This window comes from Parus major, chromosome 5 (genome assembly GCF_001522545.3).
Source record: "Parus major isolate Abel chromosome 5, Parus_major1.1, whole genome shotgun sequence".
NCBI lineage: Eukaryota > Metazoa > Chordata > Aves > Passeriformes > Paridae > Parus > Parus major.
In genome coordinates this window covers 5,179,331-5,205,815 of record NC_031774.1, presented here as the reverse complement: position 1 = coordinate 5,205,815, position 26,485 = coordinate 5,179,331, and the positions used below count along the sequence as shown (strand labels likewise).

Below are 26,485 nucleotides of genomic sequence, written 5' to 3'. Positions count from 1 at the left end.
AGCTCAGTTTATATCCTGATATCACATGTGGTGAACTGGAAACACAAAGCACAGGAACATGAGGAGACCTGGAAACCTTAATTAAGTACTCTCTCTAACGCCTCAGCAGTTTAGGGAATGCCCTTTGCTCTACAGGCCATGCTGCCTGGACATGTCACTAAGGGGGAAATGAACAGAGCAGCACAGAAATGAGGTGGGGAATTCGATATTTGGTGTCCAGAATGAACTCAAGAGTCAAGGCAGCTACAATGATAACTCTTTTAAAAAGGATTTGCTCTAGGAATAAAACACCTTCTTTCAAAATCCCCAATATTCATGTATTTGGCTCACCACAACCACTAAAATGTTACCACATTACCACATTAAATAGGTACTCATGGGCAGAGTGAGCACAGAGAAGTAAAGTTACCATCATCAAAGCAGAAAGGCTTTACCACCACTTTATTAAACTTACAATATATCTACTATAGCTATGCACACCATGTATCTCCTCAATATTGCTTCTACTCAGGGCTACTCAAGCGTATAGGAATAGATGGCAAAATCACTTCCTGCACTGTCCTTTCTGCTGGACATCAGCTTATCATCAATTCAGCTGTGAACTGAAATAGTTACATCCCAACTCTTCGATGGGACACACAAAGAGGAGGATACAGCAGCCTGTGCTCAGCTCATAACCCCTGATGGAAGTTCTGGTGAGGGTAATGGAAGGATTTCTCCTCATGGTGCCTCAGGAAATAGAAAGTCTGAAGGAATAACTATTGCAGTTCTTGGCTGGTTGCCTCAGTTTTAAATCACAGCTTTAACATTAAGTGGAACATTCATATCCACCTAAATTCTGAGACACGTGTCAAGCTCTGACTCACTTCAGCACAAGAAGAAAAATCTTTGTTCTGCTAAAATTAATTTAAATTTTATCATTTCCTTTGGCAGGTCTGGCATTTCACAACAGGTCTCTTATCAAGCCATTACTCAAGAGTTTCTAAATATTCATTCATTCTCAAACAGATTGAGCAATTCTTGACAATAAGACAACAAAGCAAAGTTTTAAATGTGTTTAATTATCTAGAGAGGGAATTGTTTGTGCAAGCCAACATGCTATTTTAGTCATCTGCATAGCAACATTTTCCAAGAGGTACATACAATAATTTAAACCAAAAAGCCTAATAAAACTTATAAAACCAAAATGCAAGAATATTTAATTTGGGGAACAAAGACTGTTGTATAGAAAGAAGTGACTGATCTAAAATGTCCCCACCTAGGTGCAGTTTAGGAAAAAGTTGGGGAATGCTCTGCCCTCTCTGCCATAACCCAACCTGCTCTAGCACAGGTTTACCTGTAACAGTTCAGCTGTCAGTCTGACTGGAATTTATAATGACACTGTACTGGGTTAACATCACTTTTAAGTTGCAGAGTTTTCCCAGAGTTACATTATTTATGGTGTGGAAATGGGCTTTTGGGCAAGAGATTCTGAATTGCATATTTTTGAGACTGCTGCTGCTGGCATGTAGCACATTCTATCATTCATGCTTCACTCTCTCACACACTGAGAGACACCTTGCTGCTTCCAAACTCTTCGCTACGAGCCTTGACAGACTCATATTTGAACATGTAAAGAAAATTAGGATGATGGCAGCTCAGCCATGTCTCAGGTGGATGATCTGGTGCTTCTTCTTTTGATGTCACTGGTGGTGAAACTGTGGCTGTAATTTTGGGTGTGATGGTAGTGGTTAAAGACAGTAAGGAAGCAAAGCTATGTGATTAGACTTAATAAAAAGGAAGCCAAAAACTGAAGGTTCACAAGTTGCTCTAGGGTACTCCTATGCTCCAGTGAGAAATCTGCACTACTGAACTGCTCTTAGGACTCCTGAGGGATTACAGAAAAGAAAAACCTTCTTTTAAGGATGGTTTGAAAAAATAATCTAGTGCTTTTGAAGACATTAGATATTCTCATTTGATTTCCTTTCTACATAAATTCTCATTAAAAAGTAAATGATGCAAGTCACTATAATTAAGAAATCCCAGTATAAAAAGTGCATTTTAAAAACTCAGCAGTATCTTGTGAATTTTCTTCCTCTCTTTGGAGAGTGCATGTGAATACACCCTTTCTTGTTTTAGACCAACTTATGTTGCACTCTGCAAGCAATGCACACCTGGAGGTGTCAACACAATTTGCTTGCCTTAATTATTTTTATTTCCCCAGAACACTCTGTGGATTAGGTTTTACACTATTTACTTTTTAAGAATACCCAGCTTTCTCTGTCCCTCCTCTCCACCCAAGCTGGTGGCAGCTACAAAGCTGTGAGAATAGTCCTGCTTGTTACTGGGTATTTAACAGAAATTAAATCACCTATGTACAGTGCCAATTCAAGACTAAAGTAGTAATCCAATACCTTCCTTTGAATCCATTCCCCAGTGGGAAACTGCAATATGATGTGACTTTTTTAACCATTAAAAGAGATAATCAGAAATTATAACTGCTCACATGACCTAATGGGTGATGTTGGTGTAACAATTTAGTCAAGAGCCAGCTTCTGTGGCTAGCAGGTAGAGAGAGGGGATCCTCACCCCTCCTCAGCTCCAGAGAGGTCACATCCAGAGTATTCTCCTCAATTCTGGTCTCCATAACTCAAGAGAGACAAGGAGCCACTGGAGAGGGTCCAGCAGAGGCCACAAAGAAGATGAGGGGTCTGGGGCATCTCTCTAATGAGGAGAGGCTGGAGCTGGGCCTGGTTAGTTGAGAGAAAGCTGAGAGGGGATCTCATTAATGCTTATAAATATCTCAAAGGTGGGCTGAGAGGATGCCAGACACTTTTCAGTGGTGCCCAGGGATGGGACAAGGAGCAGTGGCCACAAACTGAAACAGGAGAAGCTCCACCTCAAAATGAGGGTGTTAGATCCAGGATCAGCTCCCAGGAGGATCATGGAATCTCCCTCTCTGGAGACATTCAAACCCCCCTGAATGTGTTCCTGTGTCACTGCTCCTGTGACCCTGCCTTGGTGGGGAGTTGGACTGGACGATCTCCAAAGATCCCTTTTAATCCTAACAATTTTGTGGTTGTTTAGTTTGAGTTGAGAGCAGAAGAGGACAAGGAGGAATCCAAGACATTCAGTACCTTCCTAATATATTGATTATCACAGATACATTAGTATCAATATTTTTAATGGACTATTTAAAATACAAAGAGTAAAACTCATTCTTCAATTAAAGTTTTAAGATTACTATGAAGGGAGTATGTCTATCTCTGGCAATGAAGTAATTACAGCACTGCATAAGAAAACTATAAGAGAGTCTTTGCTGTTCAAAATGAGATTTTCTCTGTTTTCAGTGTTCATCTGGCAGGGTTTCAAAAAGCCACAGTTTAGTGGCTTTCACTTACCTTTGCCATAGCTGAATCACAAATGGGAAAGTCCTTGAGGAAGAAATTCTCAACTACATCCCTTGCAAAGCAGGTCTGTTTGCACACAGGGCAGGAAAGGATACCTGAATTTTTTTAAAAAAAAAGAAAAGAAAACCACCACAAATAAAGCAATGCACACCAGCCATGTGAACCAGGAAATTATATAAACCACACTTCAGTGGCTTTTTTGTATCACATGGGCAGTTCCAGGAAACTAAGGCATTCTTCAAGCCCTAAGTGGCTAGACCTGGTTCAATATATAGAAAAGAAAAACAAAGCAACAAAATTCCTAGAAAAACACCATATTTCAGTTGATTTATTGTTTATTAATGATACCTGCATGTCCAAATTCTCACCTGGCTGGGAGACGTTTAAAACTGAGCTGCACTTTAAACTATACCCCTTTGTTACAGATCTACTTGTGTTTTCTGGGATTTTCTGTGGTTCTGGACCAGCTTTACTCCACTAGAGCTGTACCCAAGCATAAAACACAAACTCCTTAATACCAGTTTTACAGTGCAAGATGCAATCCAGGTGAAGTGACAGGGGAATAACATGCTGCTGGCAGAAACAGTAAGTCAGAAAAAAGACAAAGGAGAAAAAAAAAAAGTTTCATAAGGAAAATTAGTAAATCTAGAGGTGGCAAAACACGATCTCCCCCAAAGCAAAGTGAGCAGCAGAACCTAGCTCCACCCTCATTAATTAACTGAGCACAGCTGAGGTGAATCTCAGTGTCTGCCTGGGCTGAGAACCAAGAGGTCAAGCATGGGTCCATAATCAAACACCTCCATTTTTGCACCTCTGATATTTCATTTCTTGACTTCTTGGGCTAGGAGCTCTATTATATTTGGCTAGAAGCTCCAGTGTGTTGGTTTGGGGTTTTTGTAGAAGGATACTGCATTTTTCTGGCCACATTCCTGCAAGCTACTGTAGATGTAAAAACAGTCCTGTAGAGAGGGTGCTGGTGTGTCAGTCTATTTCACCTTATCAAGGTGTATCATTTTTTTTAATCCAAGTTTTTTCCATTTTGTTAAGAACAGAATTTCCATGCTATCCTCACCTTGCCAAGTCATCTATTTATGATAACTAACAACAATATGTTCTATGACTAACTGGTTTAAACTCACCTAAAGCAAGGTTTTAAAGCAAGATCAATGACGACATTCTACTGTTCAATGGGCTTTTTCCCCTTAGCTCAAAATTATTTTTGCACATGGACAGTGGCCTGTAAGTTAATTAAACCTTAAGTTTTCTATTATTCTTCACATTACACCATTACCAGAGACTCTCCTGTTTTCCAGGTGCTTGGTATTACCTGTCCCTTGGGATATGGCTCCTGCAGTCCCTGGCCAGGGGCAGAATGCTGATTCTGAATGTCTCCCAGTTTCAGAGCTGGGCTACTGTAACTTTAACAGCAGCATTTTATATTGACAGGACACAGAGACCTCAAAACATTCCTACATTACCACTTCTGACAGCAGCACTACCCAGTCAGAGGTCTGAACACATTCACTTCCACTCACAAATGTTCTGAAGAAACAGTTCTGGTACATCTTCTTTTAAAAGTATCTCTCACTAAGTACCTCTTCCATGAGCTTTAGATCTTTTTTAGCCCAAATCTAAACCCAAAAGCATAACTGTTTTCTATTTTTCAAGGTTGCATTTAAAACAGAAATGTGATTTGGGGGCCCTAGTAGCAGACCATGATCTATCTAAACCACTTGTTGAACTGTGTATTTTGTACAGACCTGAGCACTCATGCAGACATGAGAAGGAACAGGCTGTGCCCACAGGTGACTGTGCTACTCAGCCACAAGTCACCCCAGGGGAAAGGGTAACAAGCAATTTCCAGTGCTCTGCTCATCAGGCATGTAAACTGAGCCTTGTTTAAGGGTGTTTGCTGGCAGGAGTTACAAAGGTGCTAAAAAATTATCTGATAAAAATGCCCACGATGGCAGAAAGCTGAAGAAGCCTTTTTAACAGCTCCTCTATTTTGCATCCTTCCTATAAGGACCGCAGCTGAAAAAGTATCTGAATTACCTACAGTTTTTGTAGCTAATCACATTTTCCCATGTTACACCCTAGCACAACACAATTCTTTTATATTGGTGTCACTGAAACCTCTCCAAGCTTTCCCAAATTACAGTCTGAGACTCTGAGGTGTCTGCTAGCAGCTCTGTCCTCTGGAGACACGTAAAAGCAGGAGGAGGCGAGACAAGCTGTGTTACACTGACAGTGCCTCCTACTCCTTGTAAATGCTGCTCACTACAAGCACTGGTGAATGGCAGAGCTAATTCCTGGGAGCTGAAACACTCCTCAAGTTTCCCTGCCAGCCCTGTACAAAGTGGCACAGCTGGAATGCAGCAGGAACGAAAAGATGGATACATTCTGATTGATAAGCTAGGAAGCAAGATACCTACTCTGCAAGCAGCTTCTCAAATAAGTCTCACAGGACGTGCTCTAATTCTCAGTGCAGTCAAGAGGAAACCAGCTCCTGACTTCACAGAGCTGCCTTGAGCCCTTGGAGACCTGGAACCAGTTTCTTTCTCCCATAACAGCATTGCCAGCTCTTGATCTGGCTAACACGGAGAGAAAACCTGCACACTGAGGCTACATAATGCCCTGCAAATGGACCTAAAGGGAATAGCCAACAGGTGACTTTCTGAAGTAAGAAGTCCATGACTCTCACAGTTACTCTCTCATTCACGTGCTGTGCAGGTGAGCACGCACAAAGCATTTCTGGGAACAGCTGCTAACTGGGAAACAAAGGCATGGGGCTTTGTCCCAGCCAGGACAGCCTCTATTGACACACTACATAAGGTAAAAAAGGTTACTACTGAAGTTACTGCTTTATTATGTTCCAACACCACTCTGTTAGTGCAGAATGTTAAATCAAATTAAAACAATTGAATGATACTTCATGGAATGCTTATAGCCTCAGGCACCTTCACATGAGCTTTAAATTCTGCTAATTTGTTACAAACCACTGAAGTATAGCATACAACATAATTAGAATGCATTTAGTTTGATAATGAGCAAGACAACCTTTACAGTGTTTTTAAATTATAAAAAAAAGAAAAACTTTGACAATTTTCACACTTTGAAAGCATAAATCATGCATGGATTTCAGTTCTCCACAAAAGCCTCCCCTGTATATGTGCTGAGAAATGCAATCAACAGTTTGAAGGTCAATGACATTACTGCTGACTAATATTACCCTTAGTATTATTATCACCTAAAAGTGATGCCCTGGATGGCACAGCACAATTTTCTCCCAGGTTTTACATCCATGTTACGCTGCTAAAATCAGTTTTGTTCCAGAGATACACAGGGAGCAAGTTGCACAGGTCAGAGCTTTGTTTCAGACCACCAAGTACAGCTTTGATTGAGTAAATGACAGAGTGTGTCTTAAATATCCAAGTAATTGTAAATTATAATGATTTCATATCTAAAACTCCCTTGAGATGAACAGAAGGCATGCAGAGCCATCAGCTTAATTTTAAAAAGTTTTGAAATTTTTTTTAAAAGAGCAATTAAGAAGAAAAATAATGGGGACACCACAGCAATAGAGTATCAAAAGTCATTTCCTACTCACAGGTGGGCTAATCAGAAACACCTAATACTGAATCCTATATCTAAAATTTTAATAGAAGCACAGGAGACAAATTTGCATCTTGCTAAAAGAGGGACTCCCTGAGCATGGTGGCTTTGGAGATCACACTTGTTCCGCTAATTGGGTTTATTTGATACCTTTTCCACTTAATAAAAGCATCTGTGCTCTATGGAAATGCCCCATCTTTTTCAATATGAATTCCCCAAAGAATCAAAAGTTAGCTTGGCATAATAAATACACTACAAAATGGACTGTGGAGCAATTAACCTGAAATTAAGCAAATGATTACATACAGATTTACAAACAGCCACAGGCAGCATCACGCTGTGCTCGTGCTCAGAGTGCAAACCACCAGTAAGGCACATTTTCCTGGAAAGCCCTTACCTGTGCTCTGGATAAAGAGCCAGAGAGCTGCCCACAGAGTCACCTGTTTTGGGGGAGAGGTGGGTGGTAAGAGCTGCACACACACGAATTCCCTGGGATCAGGCAGCGCTGTGCTGCAGACTGAGGTCACTGCACCTCTCCCTGGGGCTGCTCCCTCTTCTTTGGCCAGGAATTCTGGCTAATCAGCAGGGAGGAAAGGTGTATTGAGTCACTACAAGGCGCAGAGGATTTTTCCTCTTGCCTTCTTCCTTGCCCTTGCCTCTAGGATTCATTCAGGCCTCTGAAAACTTGCCTTGGTCGCATTTTTCCCGAATAAAAATCCCACAGTCAAAATGAGCAGCAGTGTCCTACTTCCTTTCTTGCCTGGGTCTTCAGTCAATCCTCAAACTGGAGCAGAAGGAAAGAGAGGAGCTTTTCCAAATCCAGCTAGCAGCAGGTCCTAAAATGCCATGCACTCCCACAGTACTTTTTGCAGACCATAACCTAAATATTTTTCTTGCCTTCCTACCTTACCACTGCCTCCAAACAACACTGTTAATCTGTTTTAAGAACCTGCACTTTGCAGACAGCTCATTTAAATATATCATTATTAGAGCACTGTGGGTGAAGGGAAGAGTAGTCAAAAGCCCTGGAGACTCACTGTTTGTACGTATGAGAATGATGCAATTTCTGGATCTAAACAGCAATTCAACGAGGAATTACAGGACTCAGGCAACAGTTTATGTATTAGGAGAACAGGTGCAATCATGATACCTAAAGGGAGGCCAGTATTGATATCAAAACCCCTAGAAGTAGAAAAAAGCTGACAGAGATGTTGACACATTCTATTTTTGCATGGAAATTAAATTGGCAGGAAGGAGGTAGGAACATTTGTATAAATTATCTTTTAGAAGTTCAGTGCCTCCTGCTGTTTAGGACTTGAAGTTGTTATTTATGACATCCCATTTCACTGCTAAAAAGATGACCATCAATTTAAAAAGGCTAGCAAGGATCCTAATGCTGGATTTAAGCCCAGTTTCATTGTGACACACAGAACAAAGCCTTACTTCAGAATTATATGCAGGTTAAACCACATATAAAATATTCTCAGTGTATTTGAGTCATCAGTTACTGAAGAATCTCTGGAGACCACATTGTATTGAACTGACTCCTACAAAGTGTCAGCACATGAGGGATGTGGAAGAACAATCCTACACCTAGATCCTTCCAGGGCCCCAGAGCTCCTTTCAGCCCATCATCCCCAGCAGGCCTGTGCATCTGAACATCACCACAAAAGGCACCAGAAAGAGATGTGTAACTGTGTGTGGCTGTGTTTATGTACAGGCACCTCTGAGCCCTGAAAAGCTTAAGCAGCAGATGTTTATTCAGCTGAATGAGTTTACAGCCCTTTTTCAGCAGCCACCACGTTTATTTCCATTCTCACACTCCCAGCCAGAGTAACTCAACAGGGTTAGGGAAAAATGGAATTTCAGAGGCAGTGAATCCATTAGTCAGACAGAGATGCCCAGTCTGACACTCCAGCTTCACATCTGGGATATCCAAAATCAGCTTTCAGGAAAACAACAAGGTTCTGCCTCATCCTGTTCAAGCCCCAGCTCTCTCACATCCCACAGCGCTTTCTCTGTTAATAGAAGCTGCCATTCTGCATTGGTCCCAGCAATAAGAACAGAGTGTCCCTTTGTAGAAGTACAAATAAATAAAGAACTAGAATTTCTGAGGGGTTTCAAGGTTTTTACTCCACCTATACTACAGCAATCTAATTTCTAAGTGACAGAGCTAGGGATCATTTACAGAAATCATCTCTGAAGTGCCAACTGTAACCTCTCCACCACCCATGGACATCAAGTACATGAGAAGTCACAGCTCATAGTTTTGTTTCAAGGTCTTCCAGTCTGGTCAGGGCTAAATAGAAAGAACCCTCAAGCTGACTGCCTCAGAAATAAATCAATGCAGATAATTTACTAATTATTATCAAGAGAATCGATTAGGATAAAGAAACAAACAGTGGAGGTACTACACACACCACACTTGTACTTGCTGGCCACATGTTGCACCTATTCCTCTGCTCTTTTTCCTCCAACAACCATCAGAATAATTATTCTCAGAGAGCATTAACTACAGCTCAAGCTGCAGGCATAATTTACATTTCCTTGAAGACCCAATTATAGGTTATAGGAAACAGCTCTGAAGACAACCTCCCACTCTGTAGTTTCATGTTTATATAACTAAAGCCCTCATTGTTTCACTTGCCTTTTGGATCTGGCAGCCAAGCAGCACAAAGGGCTGAGTGCAGCAGTGCAAAGGGTTGACTGACTTTAAACCCATTTTAGGTTGACTAAATATATAGATTATGAACAGTTTCTCTCTTCAGAATAATCGTTTTACTTCCCTTTTTAGAGGTAAAACATGTGCTTGGTTCTAAGTGGCTCTAATTAAAGCAAAAGGGTGCTCTCCTTCAGAATTAATAGATGACAGCATTGCATCATCTGCCTTAAATGAATGCATCAAAACAAGTTTATTTGGTATCCTGGAGATACCACAGCTCTACCAAGGCAGCTAAACTGCTCCACTGAAAACTAAATTGTGGTTTAGAGAACTCTGTAGATGTTTTTTTTTGTCTGTTTATCTTTTACTATTTAAGTAGAGGCTGAACACAAGCTAAGGCACTGTGTGCTGACACCTGCAGTCTCCTGAAACCAGTGCTCCACACTTTCTGTGCCAAAACTTCAGTCTGAAAATGAGCCTAGAGCCAAAGCAGTCCTAGAGCTCAATCCTTCTCCTGAAATAAACCCCCCTGAAGATCTCTCTGAACAACACCTTGCTGACTTTTGGGGGTGCCTCACTAACAAGTGTTCACAATTAAGAATCCACTGTTAAATATATATATAAATATAAACATATATCTATATCTCACCTACCATACAAGCTAAAGAAAACTCTTCAGCAGGAAATAATAAAATGCAGTAAGTGGACATCTGTCAATAGTTGAAGCTACATTTGCTCTCTTTATCCAATCTGTTTGCATTTCTCTCACATATAACCCTGTTACATTTCTTGGAATTAAGTTAACACAACACAAGTATGGACAGCTTTTGTCCATAGGTACCATGAAACATAGAAAATAGGTAGAAATTATGCCTCAATTTTCCAGGATTTTTGTTATCCAAGCCAGAGAAATATAAAAGGGCAAAAAAAAAAAAATAATATTTAAATTAAATTGCAGAAAGTAATAGCTCAACACACAAGTTCAATATGAAAACATAATACAAGTAAATCCACCACTTCACAAAACAATTTACAAAGCTGAGCAACTACTAATAACATTTTACTTTACAGGTTAGGCTAATTACACAATTTGGTCACAAAATGTTAAGAATTCCAGGGGTTATATCAGTTAGCAGAAATCTGCAAGATGTTTCAGTGCCTCTTTTCTGATCTGCCTGATTCTCAGGGGTCCTAACTGTGACTGAGCCCCAACTACCTGTGATTTTTCTTTTGTTTAAGGGAAAAAAAACCAAACCAACAAACCCTTTAGCAGAGACAGTCTTGCAAAAACATGAACTTTTCCCAGCAATGCACTTCCACTGGTTTTGGAAGTAAAAGTGAAAGTCCATTTGACTACTTTTACTTTGACTAAATCAATTTGTATCTTTGAACATCTTACAGAGAGGAAGATTTGCAGATGTGGGGTAATTTATTTGGGCATCCACCTCCAGTCCAGGGAGAAGGGCTGAACACAGGAACCTGGATGAATCTGGTTTTGAATGTATTTAGAACTTCATGAGAAAGACCCAAAGGTGCAAGAATCAACATTGTACCGTGAGTGGCAACTCACACGGGTAGGAGCCTGGGAAAGTCCTCAAATGAGACATTTTCATCTCAAGAGATGGGAGAATTGCTCTTTCCCATGCAGTAAACAAACTGGAAACACATAACATGCAGATCTGCAGAGGAGGAGAATGTGGATTCTCTGTTACAGGAAGACAAGGAGTATAAATAAGAAAGCAACACTGGCCTGCAAAAAAGGAAAAGAAAAAAAAAAGAAACAGAATAGAAAGACTGAGAAGCTTAAAGTTCCCTTCATAGAAAAAGCATATGTAAGAAACAAAGTCACAAAGATAGGTTCCTTTTTCCACTTAAATTATTCCTAAGCTCTCAGTTCTCACAGCTATAGATAAATTCTGATGGCTGGGCAGCTTTTCCATAGGAGCTCTGGCTGCTGCCTCAAGGAATTTTTTTCATGAGTCATCTTAAAAACACAGGAATAAAAGTTCCAACACCAACCCCCATCAAATGTCAGGATCATTTACCTCCAGCTTCTCAGCAAACCTATACAAAACAACAAACTAGAAAAAAGTTTTATGCTAGCAGAGTACTACTTCTAGTAAAGCATACAGAAACCTACACATTCAAATATTCTTTTTGTGACAAATGTCAGAATGACTTCACTTACAAATACCTTCATTTTTTCCATCCTTACATCTTGCTTGAGGAGTTCATAGTAAAGAACACATTTTCTTACAGGCAATATTTTACATTTACTCTGCTATAATGGTTTAGTACTTGCACTTCCATTTTATCACTGGCACCTGCCTATGATCAAACTTAAAAATTACACTGCAAACTAGAATTGTACTGCCCATAATTCAGCAATCACTGCAGAAAAGACAAGCAAAATTTAATATCATGGCATCAGAAGAGTTCAAAAATTTATCCTGCTTGACCAATGGTGGCTGCAATTTCAGTCATTGGCTTAATTAAGAGACACAGATGTTTTGGTTTTGCTGCTTTCCTTGCTCACAGATTAACTGAGTCTCTGCACCTGGTGTCTCACTTCATTTACTGGGCCATCACTGCTCATTATTTATTTTCTCTATTATTATTCTCCACTATATATAATAATATATTCTCCATTATTTCTTGCTCTTTTCCACAGAAGTTCCCCATCTACACAAGAACGAATAAGTAAACAGAGAAACTTCAGGAATACAGAAATAAACTAGTATTTATTCCATTTTGCTACAGACAAACAGTTCCTGATCCACCTTGAAGAAATACCTAATATTTTAACTCATGAGAACCTGTAGCTGCCCTTCATCCAAGATCAGCAAGTGGTAGAAATTCACTTTTCTACTTGGTAAACAGAAATAATGAGGAGAGGAATGGCTGAGATGCCAAAAGAGGATACATAAAAAGTAACCTCTTACCCTCAGTACTTTACTCAGCTTGTTAGGGTGAGTTACAGCCACAAGGGTTAAGGTAGAGAGAAACAACACAGCGAGGTAAGAGTTTCAGTGCACCAGAATTCACATATTTAGTAATAATTATTATTACCTCTGTTGGAAACAAAGAACTGGGTGTTTTTGTGTTGCTGTTGAGGAGGCACTGAAGGAGGGGGTGAAGGAAAAATAAAATTATCACCACAGCCATAGGAAGGTCCAGCATATCAAAAAGATTGCAAAAAAAAATTTTGTTCTGGAAGCTATCATGTAGCACTTATTTATTAAACTAAGAAAATCAAATATTCATAATGTCAACTTGGTAAGTGAAACATTCAGCCCATTCTGAAAAAAAAGTTAAAATGTTGCCTGACTGTGTCCTTTCTCTTCAAAGCACTGCTGTTGGATGAAAAATGTAATGAAGGTGGCTTGTTCCCAATCCACTCTGCTCACACAAACCTCTACTCTCCCAGTTCCTCAATTTAAAGTAGTGCTGTGGAAGAATGTACTTCAAAATGTACTTCCCAGTCCATCTCTTTTTATAATACTGTATTGCAAAGAGCAGAGATTTTTAATTACCTTCATAGAGAACTTCATACTCAGTGGAAATACGGCTGTATCCTTGAATCAAATCCGGAAGGCAGTCCTTACAGAAGGAATGGAGGCAGGGGAGCATTCTGGGCTCCCTCCTCCGCAGCTCCCATTTGCACACCAAACAATTCCTCAACAGATCCAGGGTCTCCATTCCTGCTGGCTGAAGGCTGGCCCCAAAAACACGAAGAGTCACAAAATGGCTCATGACAAGCCCTGCACTTCACAGAACATTTGATCGCTCGAGTGCAAACCAGAGGACAACACGGTCAAATAAACAACATTCACGTAGCCCCTGCAAAAAAAGAAGTTCCTTGCAGCTGAAAATCACATACCTGCTTTACAGAGGAGAATATCTTTGCAGATTGCTGTGCCAGAAAGCGTGGTTTAGGGTTTACAAACCACGATCCCACTATCTCTCTAGTACTTGCAACTTCTGTGAAAACTGAACTAATCTGTTCTATCAATCTACTTACAAAGCTGAATTGTCACACGCTGTACATTTCCTGCTAGAAGCACTGAAACTGTGCAATTAAAATTATGAGATTCTCTGACTGCTTTTACAATTTAACTCAAATATTTTACAGTTTTCAGGTAAAGAAAATAATACCCATACATCCATTATTTCAGCAATGCATGTTAGAAAGCTGCCTTGAAAAATGTACAGCATTTTCTGACAATCTTCTTTATAGAAAATGAACTTTGTTGTAATCAAATTTTAGCTATCAAGATGATCACAGATAAGATTAGACCAAACCTGAGCTTCCTGGTGTTCCTCCCACCAGCCTGAGCTCCCCAAGGTCAGCTGAGAGTTTTGCAGGTCATGTCTCATCCTCAGTTCTCAGACTGTCAGAGATGTTGATCAGATACAGACTGCAAAGGGCAACTCCTGCAAGTTGTATCAGAGGATAAAAAGCAGATAAAGCCTCATTTCCTCTGGACTCACTCTTGTAGTTGATCCAGCTTCCTGAGACCAGAGTCCCATGTAGCTGCTGAATGCCCTGGCATGGTGGCCCTGCTACCAACAGGATGTAATTGAATCTTCAGATTTCTTCAGCTGCAGTTCTAATCATAGGGCTATCTATTCTGAGAGGTTCTGTCTTCTGGTAGATTCCAGTGGAAATGGTTAGTAAACAGATCTGGGTTTGGGTATTTATTCCACGATGCAGAACAATTATGAATGTCTCAGAAATTAAAAACTAGTAGCTTTTTAAAGCACTGCATCCTGAAGTCATCAGTATTTAAAATACTTTAGAAGAAAAATGGATCCTGTGTTAAAGTCTGCATCCTATTTCATTCCCAAAACCCATTAAACTAGGTAGATACCCACCAACTTGACTGACAAATCACTTAGATCAATTCAAACCTGCCACTAAAATTTCAGATTCCAATTCCAAAACCAGAGGTCCCTTTGGAAATGAGCTGTGCCAGCTGTACCTGTGGTTTAATTAACATTTTATCAGTGCCTGTAACACGAGCTCACTTTTTACAGTGCATCTTCATCAACCATCTGTCTATCAGAGGCAGATGTCACTGAAGCAGCAGCCTCTCAGCTCACTCCATCTCTGTCATTTCTTGCAGGTCCTGTTGCTAAGACAAAGTTGCACCTACAAAAACATGTCATGTCTGCAGTAGGAAGTTGAGGTCTTAAACCACCACATTGTTGACACAGAGAAACCACAGCCCAAAGCATCCATGCACAGACAATCAGTGCAAACGAAGCCCAATCCTGGGGAATGCTCTGTCACCTTAGAAGCCAAATGTGGGGCTGGATGAGCAGAAACAGGTTACTGTAAATTTCAATTTACGCCTTTTGATCAATGTACAAAACAGAATTTTTTGGGTAGGAAGGGTCAGAGTGAAAAACACGTGTTTAAAATTTTCTTCTGGGGCAGGTATGCAAAGTAGTAGTCAGGCAGCTGGAGAAGGCTGAAGTATATGATGAGCTACAAGAAAGAGAACCCAGGGAATTACAGGCCTGACTTTGATGCTGTGGAAAGTCACCGTGCAGATCATCTCGAGCACCCTCAAGAGACACTTGTGCAAGAGCCAGGGCATCAGACCCAGTCAGTGTGGGTGTATGGGAGGGAGGTCCTGCCTGACCAACCTCATCTCCTTCTCTGACAAGGTGACCACTTGGGGGAAGAGCTGCAGCTCTGTCTGCCTGCACTGCAGCACAGCCTTGGATTTCCCCCACGTTCTTCTGGAGAAACTGGCACTGCTCACTGGATAAAGAACTGGCTGGATAGCTGGGGCCAGAGTGCTGGATGGAGCTACCTACACCCAGCATCACAGGTTAGCAAGCAGCAGTGCCAGCAGCCACTGAGAGTTCCCAAATTCCTCTGCATTTTGGAACAAACTGTACATTTATGTCATAGCTATTCACAAGCAGCAGTTCCACTGGCTAAGATGAACTATTTTATAAATGGAATGCATATCAACCTCACCCTAAAAGCCCTCTAAATTTAATTGTTGCCAAACACCAGGTTAGAAGTTGATTAACAAGGATTCTATCACACATACTAGAAGGTAATTTGCACCAACTTCAGCAGCAAGCATATAATGAGTGTTGATAGGCTTCTGGTCTGACACTTGAGAACCACTGGCTTTAGTTATTTCATTTTTTACCATTAAATCCTGCTTTGGCCTGCAGGGTCAAGCCATGCAGGCGCCAGAAGTCCGAATTTGATGTTACAAGCAAGCAAGGATCATCTCAGGTAGTCATTTTAAACCCAATACATCAGAACTTCACACAGAGCATTCTAGAGCTGTGCTTTGCCAGCTGTAGGAAGCTTGAGGACAGCTGGCACCAACTCTGTCCCACAGGTGGGAACTGCAGAAATTGCATACCCAGCCTGGGGAGAGCAGGGATTGCAAATGTTAATTAACAGTTACTGGTACACCACTGTCACTTTGCTGTTCCACTCCCAAAGGCCGAGGCACCATGCCCACAGATTTCCCCTGGATATCATTTTAGTATGCAAGAATCCCCATCAAAAGCACATCCAGTCTCTTTTCAGACAGCTGTAGAAAGGGTCACTAACAAAAGAGCAGCATAAGTACAGAACTCAATTTTGCCACCCTATAAAGACAAAACAATAAAGAATCTGCACGTGGCAGATACTGAACACTGTAGTCATGCAACTTCAAACTGAAGTGAGAAGCAGTCAAACCACTGATCAAAAATTATGCAGGTAAGATTGAAGTGTGAACTGTGTCTGAACAAGCCAGGAAAGAAAAATCACAACAACCCAAACTTCTGTAAATCAGCTCATTTTATGCATTGTTTATTCAAAAAATTTGAATAAAACAAAAGTTTTTATGCCACAAGCACACAGGCACCACCAACTTCTTTGATCTTCTCCTCTGCTCTCCTACTGAAGAACTTTGCTTTCACAATGACAGGCTGCTTGGGCAGCTTCCCCTTGCCCAGCACTTTGTAGTAGCCCTAGAAAGATTTAAAATAGAAGTTCAGTGTTTGCAATCAGCTTGCAGGCTCCTACATTCAGGCCTGTTAGCACACAACAATTAACAAAACGATGATCACCATCACCTCATCCAATCAATTCATTACATTAAAAGGACAATCATGACATGAAAACAATCAACAAAACAGCTGCTGAAGTCACTGGAGGTGAGAAGTGGGCCCTAAGTGGCCAACAGGGGAGGAAGAACATCAGCACCTGGCAGAGCAGTGTCCCTGATTCGGTGGCTGGCTGAGACACAGGACATCACAGCCAGTGAATATGGATCAGATGTTTCTGTCCGAGAACTATAGCACACCAAGACAACCAAACATGTGGAGATGTGACTCTAGTCTCGAGGGTGGACAGGTGACAGTGTGAGACCCGTTCCACCACGGTTTTGTTCCTTCAGGACCATTTCAAACATGCCATCTTTCACCACCTACCCAAAGGAGGGCAGTAGCTGTCCACAAACACACAGCAGCACCAGACAAAGTTCTTTACAGGATAAAATGTAACAGCCAAAGTGCTTCTGTAACTACTCACGGCCTGGTGAACCTCTCAGCACTGGAGCTTATTTGCAATTCAGCATTTCCCCAGTGGGACAGGCCCAGCCAAGGCACTCACAGGAGAGCAGGAATGCCGGGACTGAGTCCGAGCAGGAACTTACCGAGCGCACAACATCAATAACCGGGGCCAGTCCGGCCTCGTTCTTGGCATAGTTGAGCCTCGTCTGTTCGCTGACCAGCGTCCACAGCTTGTCCAAGTTGACAGTGGGACAGAACTTCTGGTTTCTTTTCAAGTGATAGTGTCTCATGCCTACTTTCCCAAAGTAACCAGGGTGACTGTGGAAGAAACACATTCTGCATTAGATCACATTTTTAATTCACCCTGAACAAGCAGAACACTGAAACAAGCATCTTACTAAATCAAAGTAGCCAAAATGTCACATTACACCTTTTTTCATATTAATATGAGTACACTTTAGGTGTAATAACGATTAGTATCCAAACCAAGGAAAAATTACTTTCTCTCTAAGTGTTTCTACCCGCTCAAACTCAGAGCTCAATCCCCCTCACTGCTGAGTCTGTACTTCCAGGGAAGTCCCACCTCCATGGACGCAGGGAGGGCTCCCTGCCTGGGAAGTTCTGGCACTGCTGTCACTAACCCGGTGACTGGCTGAGCCAGGAAGGGCAGAGCCAGTGAATAGAGATTAGTGGTTCCTGTCCGAGGACTCCAGCACACCAGGACCACGGGCAGGGCCCAGATGTGACTCTATAGTCTCGGGAATCAGCACCTCTCACCTTTACCTGATGCAGCCAACAGGATGCAGTTTGCATTTAACATCACATTCTGAATTTGCTCTGTGTGCACTGTTAAGCAGGGACCACACTGTAACAGGCAAATTTGATCAACTTTACCTAATGCTGCACTGAACTGCAAGATGCCAAGTGAAAAGGCCTTTGATTTTAGGGTAAGAGGAGACATGAGCAGTTATAATGCCACTTCCCATTAAAGGACAAAGACATATAGGATTGCAGGAAACTTTGTTTATTCACATATAAAAATTAGTTGCTTCTACCTCAGGACCATGCATGTTGATAGTAGATATTTAAAACGTTAGCTTACTATTTATCAAAGTTAATCCTGTGATGGTGCAAACCACCAGCATTACCACGTCCTCCAGGATGCTTCCTGTGTTTGCCTGAGAAAAAGTTTTAAGCTTGTTACATTAATATTACACATAATACTTACAGATACTTTCAATGTCAACTTAAAAAAACTATTTTATCTTCTGTTGTGACGAAACTGAGTTGAAAGGAGAGACTGCATTGCCCTATAAGTTTAAAATGTCGCATAGACAGTACTGAGCAGTAAGCAATGCTGAAATTCTAAATCCAGCGAGTGCAAAACGTGCAAGACTTAATCAGCCCATCTCCGTGGCAGATGCCTCCGCACGCTGTGGCCTCCACCACCGCTCGCTACTTCCCACGGTGCCGGAGGGCCCCTGCAGCCACAGCCCCATTTCTCTGGGATCCGGGAGGAGCAGCAGCATCCCCTCAGCGCTGGGGAAACCCCGGCGGGGCCGCGCCACCGAAGGCCCAGAGCCCCCGCGGCCGCCTCTCCACTCACCCACGCGGCCGTGGCCATGGCTGACGTGTCCTCTCAGCTTTCGGGTCTTCCTTAGCCTGGAGGGCTGCGGGGAAGGGGGAGATCAGCCGTGAGCGAGGCGGGCAGCGACAGCCAGAAATCCCGGCCCGCCACGGGGCCCAAGCAGCCGGGCGCCATGGCGGACCGCCCTCCCCGCACCGCTCCCGCCCGCCGCGGGCTCGGAGACGCGCCTCCCCACCACCCTCCGCTACTCCGCAGTCCCGTCCGCCGCGGGTGCGAGGGGAGGCCGCGGGGCCCCGCTCCGCTCCGCTCCGGTCCCGTCCCATCCCATCCCGGCCCGGACGCAGCTCCCACCATCTTGCCGGCGTGCGCGAGGGAGAGAAAGGGCGCGGCTCTCGCGAGAGCAGGCAAAGGCGCGGGGGCGGGGCTGAGATCTCGCGAGGTTTCGCTGAGGCGGGAGCGGCGCGCGGAGCTCTGAGGGACCACGCCGGCGCCTGCCCAGTCCGCAGCCGGGCAGAGCTCCCTGCCTGTTTCCGCCACGGAAATGCAGCATTTTGACTAGAATTTAGGAAAATTTGCAACTTTGGTCACTTTATTAAACAGCCATAACAGTGGGAAAATGAACACTACGTCCTTAAACACAATTATTTGCCACACTGAAGTGTGAATTCCTGGAGTGTTACTGTTTCTTAAGCTTGGTTTCTACAGGTTTTTTAAAATTGATTTTATACTGTTATGATTTTAAACAAAACGTCACCAATTTTAAATACAGGCCTCAGCACTAGATTTATTTGTTTATTTATTAATCTTCCTGGTGCACTTACACTGTTCCCTGCTCAGTAACACCATGAGTTTTAACAACTAATTTAGAAGGGAAAATAACACACTCCTTGGTTTTGTTCATCTGATCCTGTAGAACACAGACTTCCAGATAATACAAGGATTGTTTTACACATCTGTTGTCTGAGGATCAAAAAGGCACCCACAGATTTTTTGGGCCATGATCTCACCTTGTTCTGTAGTATCCTCTGATTCACATTACAAAAGCAGGAACATGTTGACAGATAACACAATGTTTAAAAGCTTTCTCCTTTAATTTTTAAAAGTGCAAGTGGAGGAAAGCAGCTTTGGCGCAGGAGATGAGTTTTACAGCACCACATTCTCGTACGTCGGCATTCCGCAGCTTTGTATCACTTTTGCAGTAAGTCCACAGCACGTCCTGATAGTTTTATCCATCATTTTCTTAAGAGGAATTATGTATTTCCCCCTACATTTACTAGCAGATGTTGTTTATAAAAGGGCCAGAAGCCACCTGTACAAGTGACATTATTCCTTCCACTCTCAAGGATTACATCTAAGAATCGTTCTGCAACTTGGAGGGTATTACAGAGTAAGGAGTAAAACTAATGGAAATTATCAGTTGTGGTAACATTTCCTCTGAATCAAAAAGCACCTGGTATTTTACAGACATTTCACATGCACTTAAGAAACTTTTGTGTATTCTCAAGTGTGAGGGAGGTAAGTGAAAAAGGAAACAACTTCACCTTTTCAGTGAATAGCCCCTCGAATTTGCTCTATGAGGCTGATAGCAAACCACAACCACTGTCAGGTTAGGAACTGCGCAAGCCTCAAGGCCCATCTAACTACAGCAATCACACTGCAAATGACTAAAACCAGAGCGTGGTGGGTTTCCTTTAAAGGTAAGAGACTTTATCTAATTTTCATACTCTGTCAGACTTTCAACATATTGAAGCATTTTATTTATTTATTTATTTTTATATTTTCTTCTTCAGACTATGGGAAAACTTCTAGAACCTCAACAGGAGTTCTGTTTCCAGATCAAGGAAGAATTGAGCACCACGCACAGCACTAAGCCAATTGAAAATACCATAGGTCAGAAGCAGTATCTGTGATACAACAATAAAATAATTCACTGCTAACCCATGAAAAAATGTTTTAACAGATGCTTCTGTTAGGATAAAATTTTTTAAAGAGGGGTATAAAATGACTTGTCTTAGCCCTGGTGAAAAACACTGAAGAAACCCCAAACTACATGTTGTGAAATAGCAAACCTACCAAAAGACAGGTTCGTAATAACCACTTTACATTTTAATTACAAATTCATTAAAAAATCACAGGCAAGGTGCTGGGTTTGTACCTGCTCCACATGAGGAAGTGCAGAGGTCTGCAATGAATATAAACAAAGAGGTCTATTTACAGAGTTTATTAGGATCCATACATACATACATTAGGAAAGGCTGTACTGTACCTACTCGCTGCAGCTTGCATGTCAGAGAGCTGAGATCCCCCCAGGCTTAGCAGTCTTAGTGCAGAATGGGTTACAAGGAGTTTACTGACCAGAGTTCAAACCAAGTGGAGGTTTTGTAATGTGAACCAAGTACCTTATTATCAAATTGCTTTGTTATTTCTCCTTTAAAATTAATTTGAAGGAAACAGACAAGCGCCTGTGCCTCACGAGAGCGGCCCCGTGCGTACAACCTCTCCCACGTACCCGAGCTCATTCACCCCGCAGTGTTCAGGCATCAAACATCCCTTGAAGTCAGTGGTTCTGCCGAGACAGTCGGCTGCACATCATCAGCTACTCGTTCCTGCACCAAGCATAACTCAACTCATACTAAGGAAAAAAACAAGCACCTGGTATTCTCAGGAATATACAAATATTTACCACAGTTTTCTCGCTCATTACAAAATCAGTTACAAAAGCTTACAGCACATTATGTACAAACTCTACCCAAGTACACAGAGGAGCCATCACTGACACAGCATCAGTCATTGCCCGGAGCTGCTGTCAGCTTGCTCTGCTCTCCTCCCGCTCCACGCTCCAACGCCGCAGGTGTCTCGCACAGAGCCATAAACAGGCTTGGGGCTGGTGTTCCAGCAGGAAGGAGCTAGTTCTTCTTGTGAAGGAACTTCATTTTGTTACCTAAAGGAAGCACACCGTCAGTCTCTAGCAGATATCAGAAGTCAATCAAAAGTGACAGCAAATGGGTCTAACTTGTAATTGCTGTGGGGTAGCTCTTTACTCAGCACCAGCAGGGAGAGCTGAGTTACAGAGCACCGCCTGCTCCGACACCTTCCTGTTCTGCTCCTCGATTATGGCTGCCTTCCCCCACCCCCAAGTGAAAATGAAAGTGTTAACAAGGACTATAATTTAATTTGGTTTTATCCCCTTTAACTATGTTTTCATTGTTTTCTTTTGTGTAATTCCCATCACTCTGAAACCACTTGACTACCTCATTCCACCTCAGATACGGATTTTTCAAATTAAAACAAACAAACAAACAAAACACAACCAAAACCCACCACCACCTGAAATGAAAACATATTTCAGAAATACTTGTAAAAATTTTCCTCACCGAGGCCTCGCAGGAACTTGTTTACTCCACTCTGTTCCGTGTCCGGCAGCTCTTCCAAATACTGTTCCACCCTCTGCTCGAAGAGCCCTGTGGCGGACAGAGACGGGGACCGGGGTGAGCCGGGTCCCGCTGATCCCGCATCCCGCGGGCACGGCCCCGACTCCCGGCCCCGGCAGCCTCGGCTCACGGCGACCTTCCGGTTAACCGGGCAGCATTTTAGGGACGCGTTTCCGCTTTCCCGGTGAGCGCAGGGGGATGGACATCGCCGCGATCCGCAGGACCCGAGCGCTACAGAAACCCGCGCGGCAGGGGAGACACCTTACCTTTAGCCCTGCACTTCCTCAGCTCTCTGTCCTGGATGAAGCCAGCGAACATTTGGGATTCCATGAAAACTTCCAAGAAGCGGCGGATACTCTTGGAGGCCACAGATTTACGGAAAGCCTCCCTTTGGAAGGCACGCTCTCCTTTTTCATTCTGGGTTAGGAACAGGGAATAATGGCCAACTGTCTCCACAAAGAATCGGATAAAAACCTCAGACACTAATCCATTCAGGGTGTTACATTCTGCAAAATAAGGCGGCAATAAGACACCAAAATCAGCTGCTACCAGAGCTGTCAGCATTACCCCCACAGGGCCAGGCCGTGCATCTCCCGGTTCCCTGATGCCGTGCTAACAACTGGCAGGAGTTGCAGCGGCTCCCTGCACACCTGGATGCACATGGAGAGGGTGACAGCGCCATAACCACGGGTGCCAGTCTGCAGAAGTGGTGTTCCTTGACCAAGAGTCAGCGAGAATTACAAATCCTCAGGAAACAGCTCAGAAAATTAAACATTTGATGGATGTTTCATCAAAATCAACCCTCCTATTTTCACTCTTCAGCAAACTCTTTCCACAAACTTCTGAATAACTCAGCATTAAAATATTTCTCCCTGAGGATAATAAGCCTGTAGCAAAAACTGATCAAAAAGGGTCTGTTGTAGAATTTGGGTTTTCACAATTTCTGAGATTTTAAAATAGTCTTATATATGTAATATATATGACTAGAAATAAATTTAAAAAACTGAATAGGGGCCTGTTTCATACCTTTTAACCACAGGAATCTCAATTCACCCTGGGCTCTTTTTATCACTGCTGAAGAGAAATATGAACCTTCAGATACAACCCAACCCATCTTGGACTAAAATGCTTTTCTAGTTGTACCTGCTTCTCTCCCCTGAAAATACCAAGTGCCAAGAGCAACTCCAAACTCAGACACACCCCTAAGCCTGGAGAATTATCTGGATTGAGTTAGGGCCAATTTAATTGCAAACTTCTGTTTGAGCAAAGGTTCAGAGGGACCCACAGGAGTCCATGTCATTTACAAAGAAATTAAAATAAATCGTGGGTGAGGTATCACTGTGGGTTGATGCCGTCAGTCTCATTCCCTGAGTGCTCAGAGACAATCTTCGATGTCACCAAAGGTATTTGAGAGCTCAGGTCCCATCTTTGTTTCTCCTGCATGGAAAGTCACAATTCTACCTATGTTTGTTTATTACACAAGTCCCTGTTTCCAAATGAACTTACCATCATCTGAATCACTATCTGAATCCTGATTTATCAGTTCATTCTTTCTCTCCAGAGCCTGCTCCAGAGCAGCTTGCAGTTTTCTAGGTAATAGTGTGTCTTCATCATCCATCTGATAGGAGGGGGGAAAAAAGTCTTTAAACCACAATAATCTATGCAGGAACTACAGCGAATACTTTAAGAATGTTTAGAAATCAGATGAAAAATATTTGTATCTGCTATTGTCATGGCTACCTAAATAAAAGAATGAGAATCTATGTGCAACTAACAAATACTTCTAAACAAAACTTCCTGTCACTCTTAATAAGATTAAAGTCAGGAATGATAATCCAAAGAACAGGTAAACACAGAAATGTGGAATCAGTTCTTTACATAACAAAGAGTCCAAATAGTTATGTTTAACTAAATATACATCATGTGAAGCCTTGCTAGGTGTACACACAGCTGCTGTAGTTGGCTTTAGGCAGCTCCTTTGGTCCTTGGCAGTGTTTTTTACTGTTTTGTAGTCTATCTTGTTATCTGGGTCTTGCCCCTGTTGCTCTCTTCATCCTATTTTATGCTTGTTCAGCAGAAGCCAAGTAGGCACAGGAGCCTTGGCTCTGCAGCCACTGTTCACCAGCCAGGGAATTAAACACAAGTTTCCTCATCCAACCTGCAGATTGTTGGCTTGGAATTATTTAGTCCACATGACTGTCAGGAGATGGTGATCCCTCACCTCCTTGTTTACAAGGCTCCTGCTTTTCTCATAACATTAAACTATTCTCCACCTTTGTGCTCGCACTCGGGAATTTTCTTTGCTATTTTTGTTCTTTTCACCTCCAACAGTGAGTTTTCTTTTTAAGGTGATGTCACTATCTTTGGATGTTTTCTTTCCACTGTGAATACAATTCTTGATTCCTTCTGACAGTCACAGCCTCAATCCCTTCTGCATGTCTGAGAAGTTCTTATTTGCAGGTGGAACAGAAAATGAGAACTCTTTTTCTTCCCTCATTGCTTTCCCTCTGCACACCCAATTCCTGCCAAATCCCTCTGATTAAAGAAACCAAATCATACTAGAGGAGTAAACAGTGTGCTAGACTGCATGGCAGCAATCTGAGCTGTACTTTACCTGTCTGATGAATCGATCAGATCCCAGGTTAACCATCAAAGCCTACAGAAAAGAAAACACTGCAGTGAAATGTATCTGAAGATACAGAAAACATTCATTTGTTCATTGTTTTTTAATAGCAAAAGATCATCTGCAGAACAAGCCTCAACATGAGTCAAATTCCTACTGTAAAACAAGAGGTTGTGTGCTTTATGAAACAACATGAAGGTTTTCTTTGGAGATACAAGTCTAATTTAACATAGATGCAACAGGTCTTGTACTAGGTTAACATATTAAAAAGAGCCAAAGGGGTTTTTTTCTTAAATCTACACAAATTATAATTAATAATTTTTGTAACATGCAGTTGAAAAGTGTTTCAGAGGGGTTTAAAGAAAACAGTGTGGAGGCAGCAGGGATTCCAAAGGGCAAGGATGTGAAATATTCATGATAACAAAGCAGCAAAGCTGAAGGATGCAGCTAGAAAGATGTGGAAGAGCAATGTTAGGAAAGCAGAAGGAGAACAGAGCAGAGATTTACATGGGCCAGAGGCACACAGGGCTTGGGAAGAGAGCACAAGAAAAATCCTTAGAAAAACGACAGGAAACTGATAGGAGCAAGAGAGGAAAGACTCCTTGAGTATTTTTGTGGTATTTTACTGAAAGAGCTGATGAAGTGAAACTCTCATTTGATTTCCAATACAGTAACAACAAAGTCTTAAAAGTTAAAATTGTTTAAGGTTTTGTTTCCACTGAGGGCTATGGCTTCATGCACCACTTCCATAAGGATTAAAAGATGTCACAGCAGATGGCTTCCTCTTGTTCCAGAACAAATCAGCATATTTACACCCTACTTGCTGATGACCATGTAAATACTCACTTGTCTCTGACAAGGTGCCAGGTATGGAAGAGGGGCAGAATAAAAGAGAATACTAAAGCCACAGCAACAGTTTTGCCAAGAGGCAGTTGCCCATGAGAACCAGGCAGAGAAGAAACAAAGAGGCAGATTAAAATTTAAACGTGAGGATTTATGTCCCAGTGGCAGCCCTCTCTTAGGAGAAGCCAGTTTTACTCCAGGCAAACAATTGTGTTGCCAGCTCCTACCTCCTCTACAGGCAGGTCCTTGAGTTTGGGCAGAGAGCTGGAGAGCAGTCCCACCAGGAAGGGGGTAGGGCAGCACACGATGTCAATCATGGATGAGGGCAGGACAGGAATGAAGGTGTGCTGCCAGGAGAAGGGGTACAGCAGGGCCACTACAGCATGGGAGCAGCTCGACAGGGTGCTGGGGAGAGATGAACAACCAGATTAGCAAAGGCTTTTCTTCGTTCACAACACCTTCCACCTGCTGAGAAACTCAGCCTGTTGAAATACAAGTGTCCAAGGTGCTGCCTCTCTTCTGACTTCTGACAGGCCTTGGTCCCTTTCCAGTCCCTACCCTCTCTATTGTGCAGTGTGGTAGTTCACAGCAGACTTCAAACTAAAGGTACTAAACTAGAATCTATTGGTTTAAAACCAGAATCCATTTGTTGCATAGCAGTCAGGAGAGATGGTTTGATCTAGAAGTCAAATTCAATGTCCCCAAAAGCACCCAAAACCTTTTGAACAATGAACACCCACTTTGAACAATGCTTAAAACCCAAAAGCAACTTCAGATCTTAGCTGTTACGACCACATCAGT

General features: G+C 42.4%; 3 protein-coding genes and 2 non-coding genes across 12 annotated transcripts in view; all 5 read right to left on the bottom strand.

Annotated features, from left to right (window-relative positions):
• Positions 1-13,639, bottom strand: part of TRIM66 (tripartite motif containing 66) — a 44,480-nt gene extending 30,841 nt beyond the window's left edge. For all 3 annotated transcript variants that reach the window (XM_033515241.1, XM_033515243.1, XM_033515242.1), the window contains exons 1-2: positions 13,197-13,639; positions 3,381-3,484 (exon numbers count right to left, since the gene is read on the bottom strand). In XM_033515241.1, coding sequence (XP_033371132.1) covers positions 3,381-3,484; positions 13,197-13,416 — 324 coding nt within the window. In that variant the 5' untranslated portion in view covers positions 13,417-13,639. The remainder of the gene's footprint in view (positions 1-3,380; positions 3,485-13,196) is intronic.
• A 2,826-nt stretch (positions 13,640-16,465) lies between these two features.
• On the bottom strand, positions 16,466-19,209 carry RPL27A (ribosomal protein L27a). Its single transcript, XM_015630935.2, has 5 exons — positions 19,139-19,209; positions 18,806-18,869; positions 18,302-18,377; positions 17,343-17,517; positions 16,466-16,656 (listed from the first exon to the last, which is right to left on the bottom strand). Exons 1-5 carry the CDS (start codon positions 19,139-19,141, stop codon positions 16,528-16,530), a joined length of 447 nt encoding a protein of 148 aa, XP_015486421.1. The 5' UTR covers positions 19,142-19,209; the 3' UTR covers positions 16,466-16,527.
• On the bottom strand, positions 16,901-17,032 carry LOC117244623. The gene has a single exon (XR_004498066.1). It is a non-coding gene; the product is annotated as a small nucleolar RNA SNORA3/SNORA45 family (small nucleolar RNA).
• The window catches only part of DENND2B (DENN domain containing 2B), a 154,025-nt gene continuing 144,991 nt past the window's right edge, over positions 17,452-26,485 (bottom strand). For 5 of the 6 annotated variants that reach the window (XM_019006993.2, XM_015630934.3, XM_015630932.3 and 2 more), the window contains 9 exons: positions 25,912-26,089; positions 24,833-24,874; positions 23,725-23,836; positions 22,485-22,724; positions 22,162-22,248; positions 19,795-21,728; positions 18,806-18,869; positions 18,302-18,377; positions 17,452-17,517 (listed from right to left, as the gene is read on the bottom strand). In XM_019006993.2, the coding sequence (XP_018862538.1) occupies positions 21,694-21,728; positions 22,162-22,248; positions 22,485-22,724; positions 23,725-23,836; positions 24,833-24,874; positions 25,912-26,089 (694 nt within the window). In that variant the 3' untranslated portion in view covers positions 17,452-17,517; positions 18,302-18,377; positions 18,806-18,869; positions 19,795-21,693. Of the gene's footprint in view, positions 17,518-18,301; positions 18,378-18,805; positions 18,870-19,794; positions 21,729-22,161; positions 22,249-22,484; positions 22,725-23,724; positions 23,837-24,832; positions 24,875-25,911; positions 26,090-26,485 lie in introns of those variants that run through there. The other variant, XM_019006992.1, reaches the window with a different exon arrangement.
• LOC117244624 lies at positions 17,828-17,960 on the bottom strand. Its single transcript, XR_004498067.1, has one exon. It is a non-coding gene; the product is annotated as a small nucleolar RNA SNORA3/SNORA45 family (small nucleolar RNA).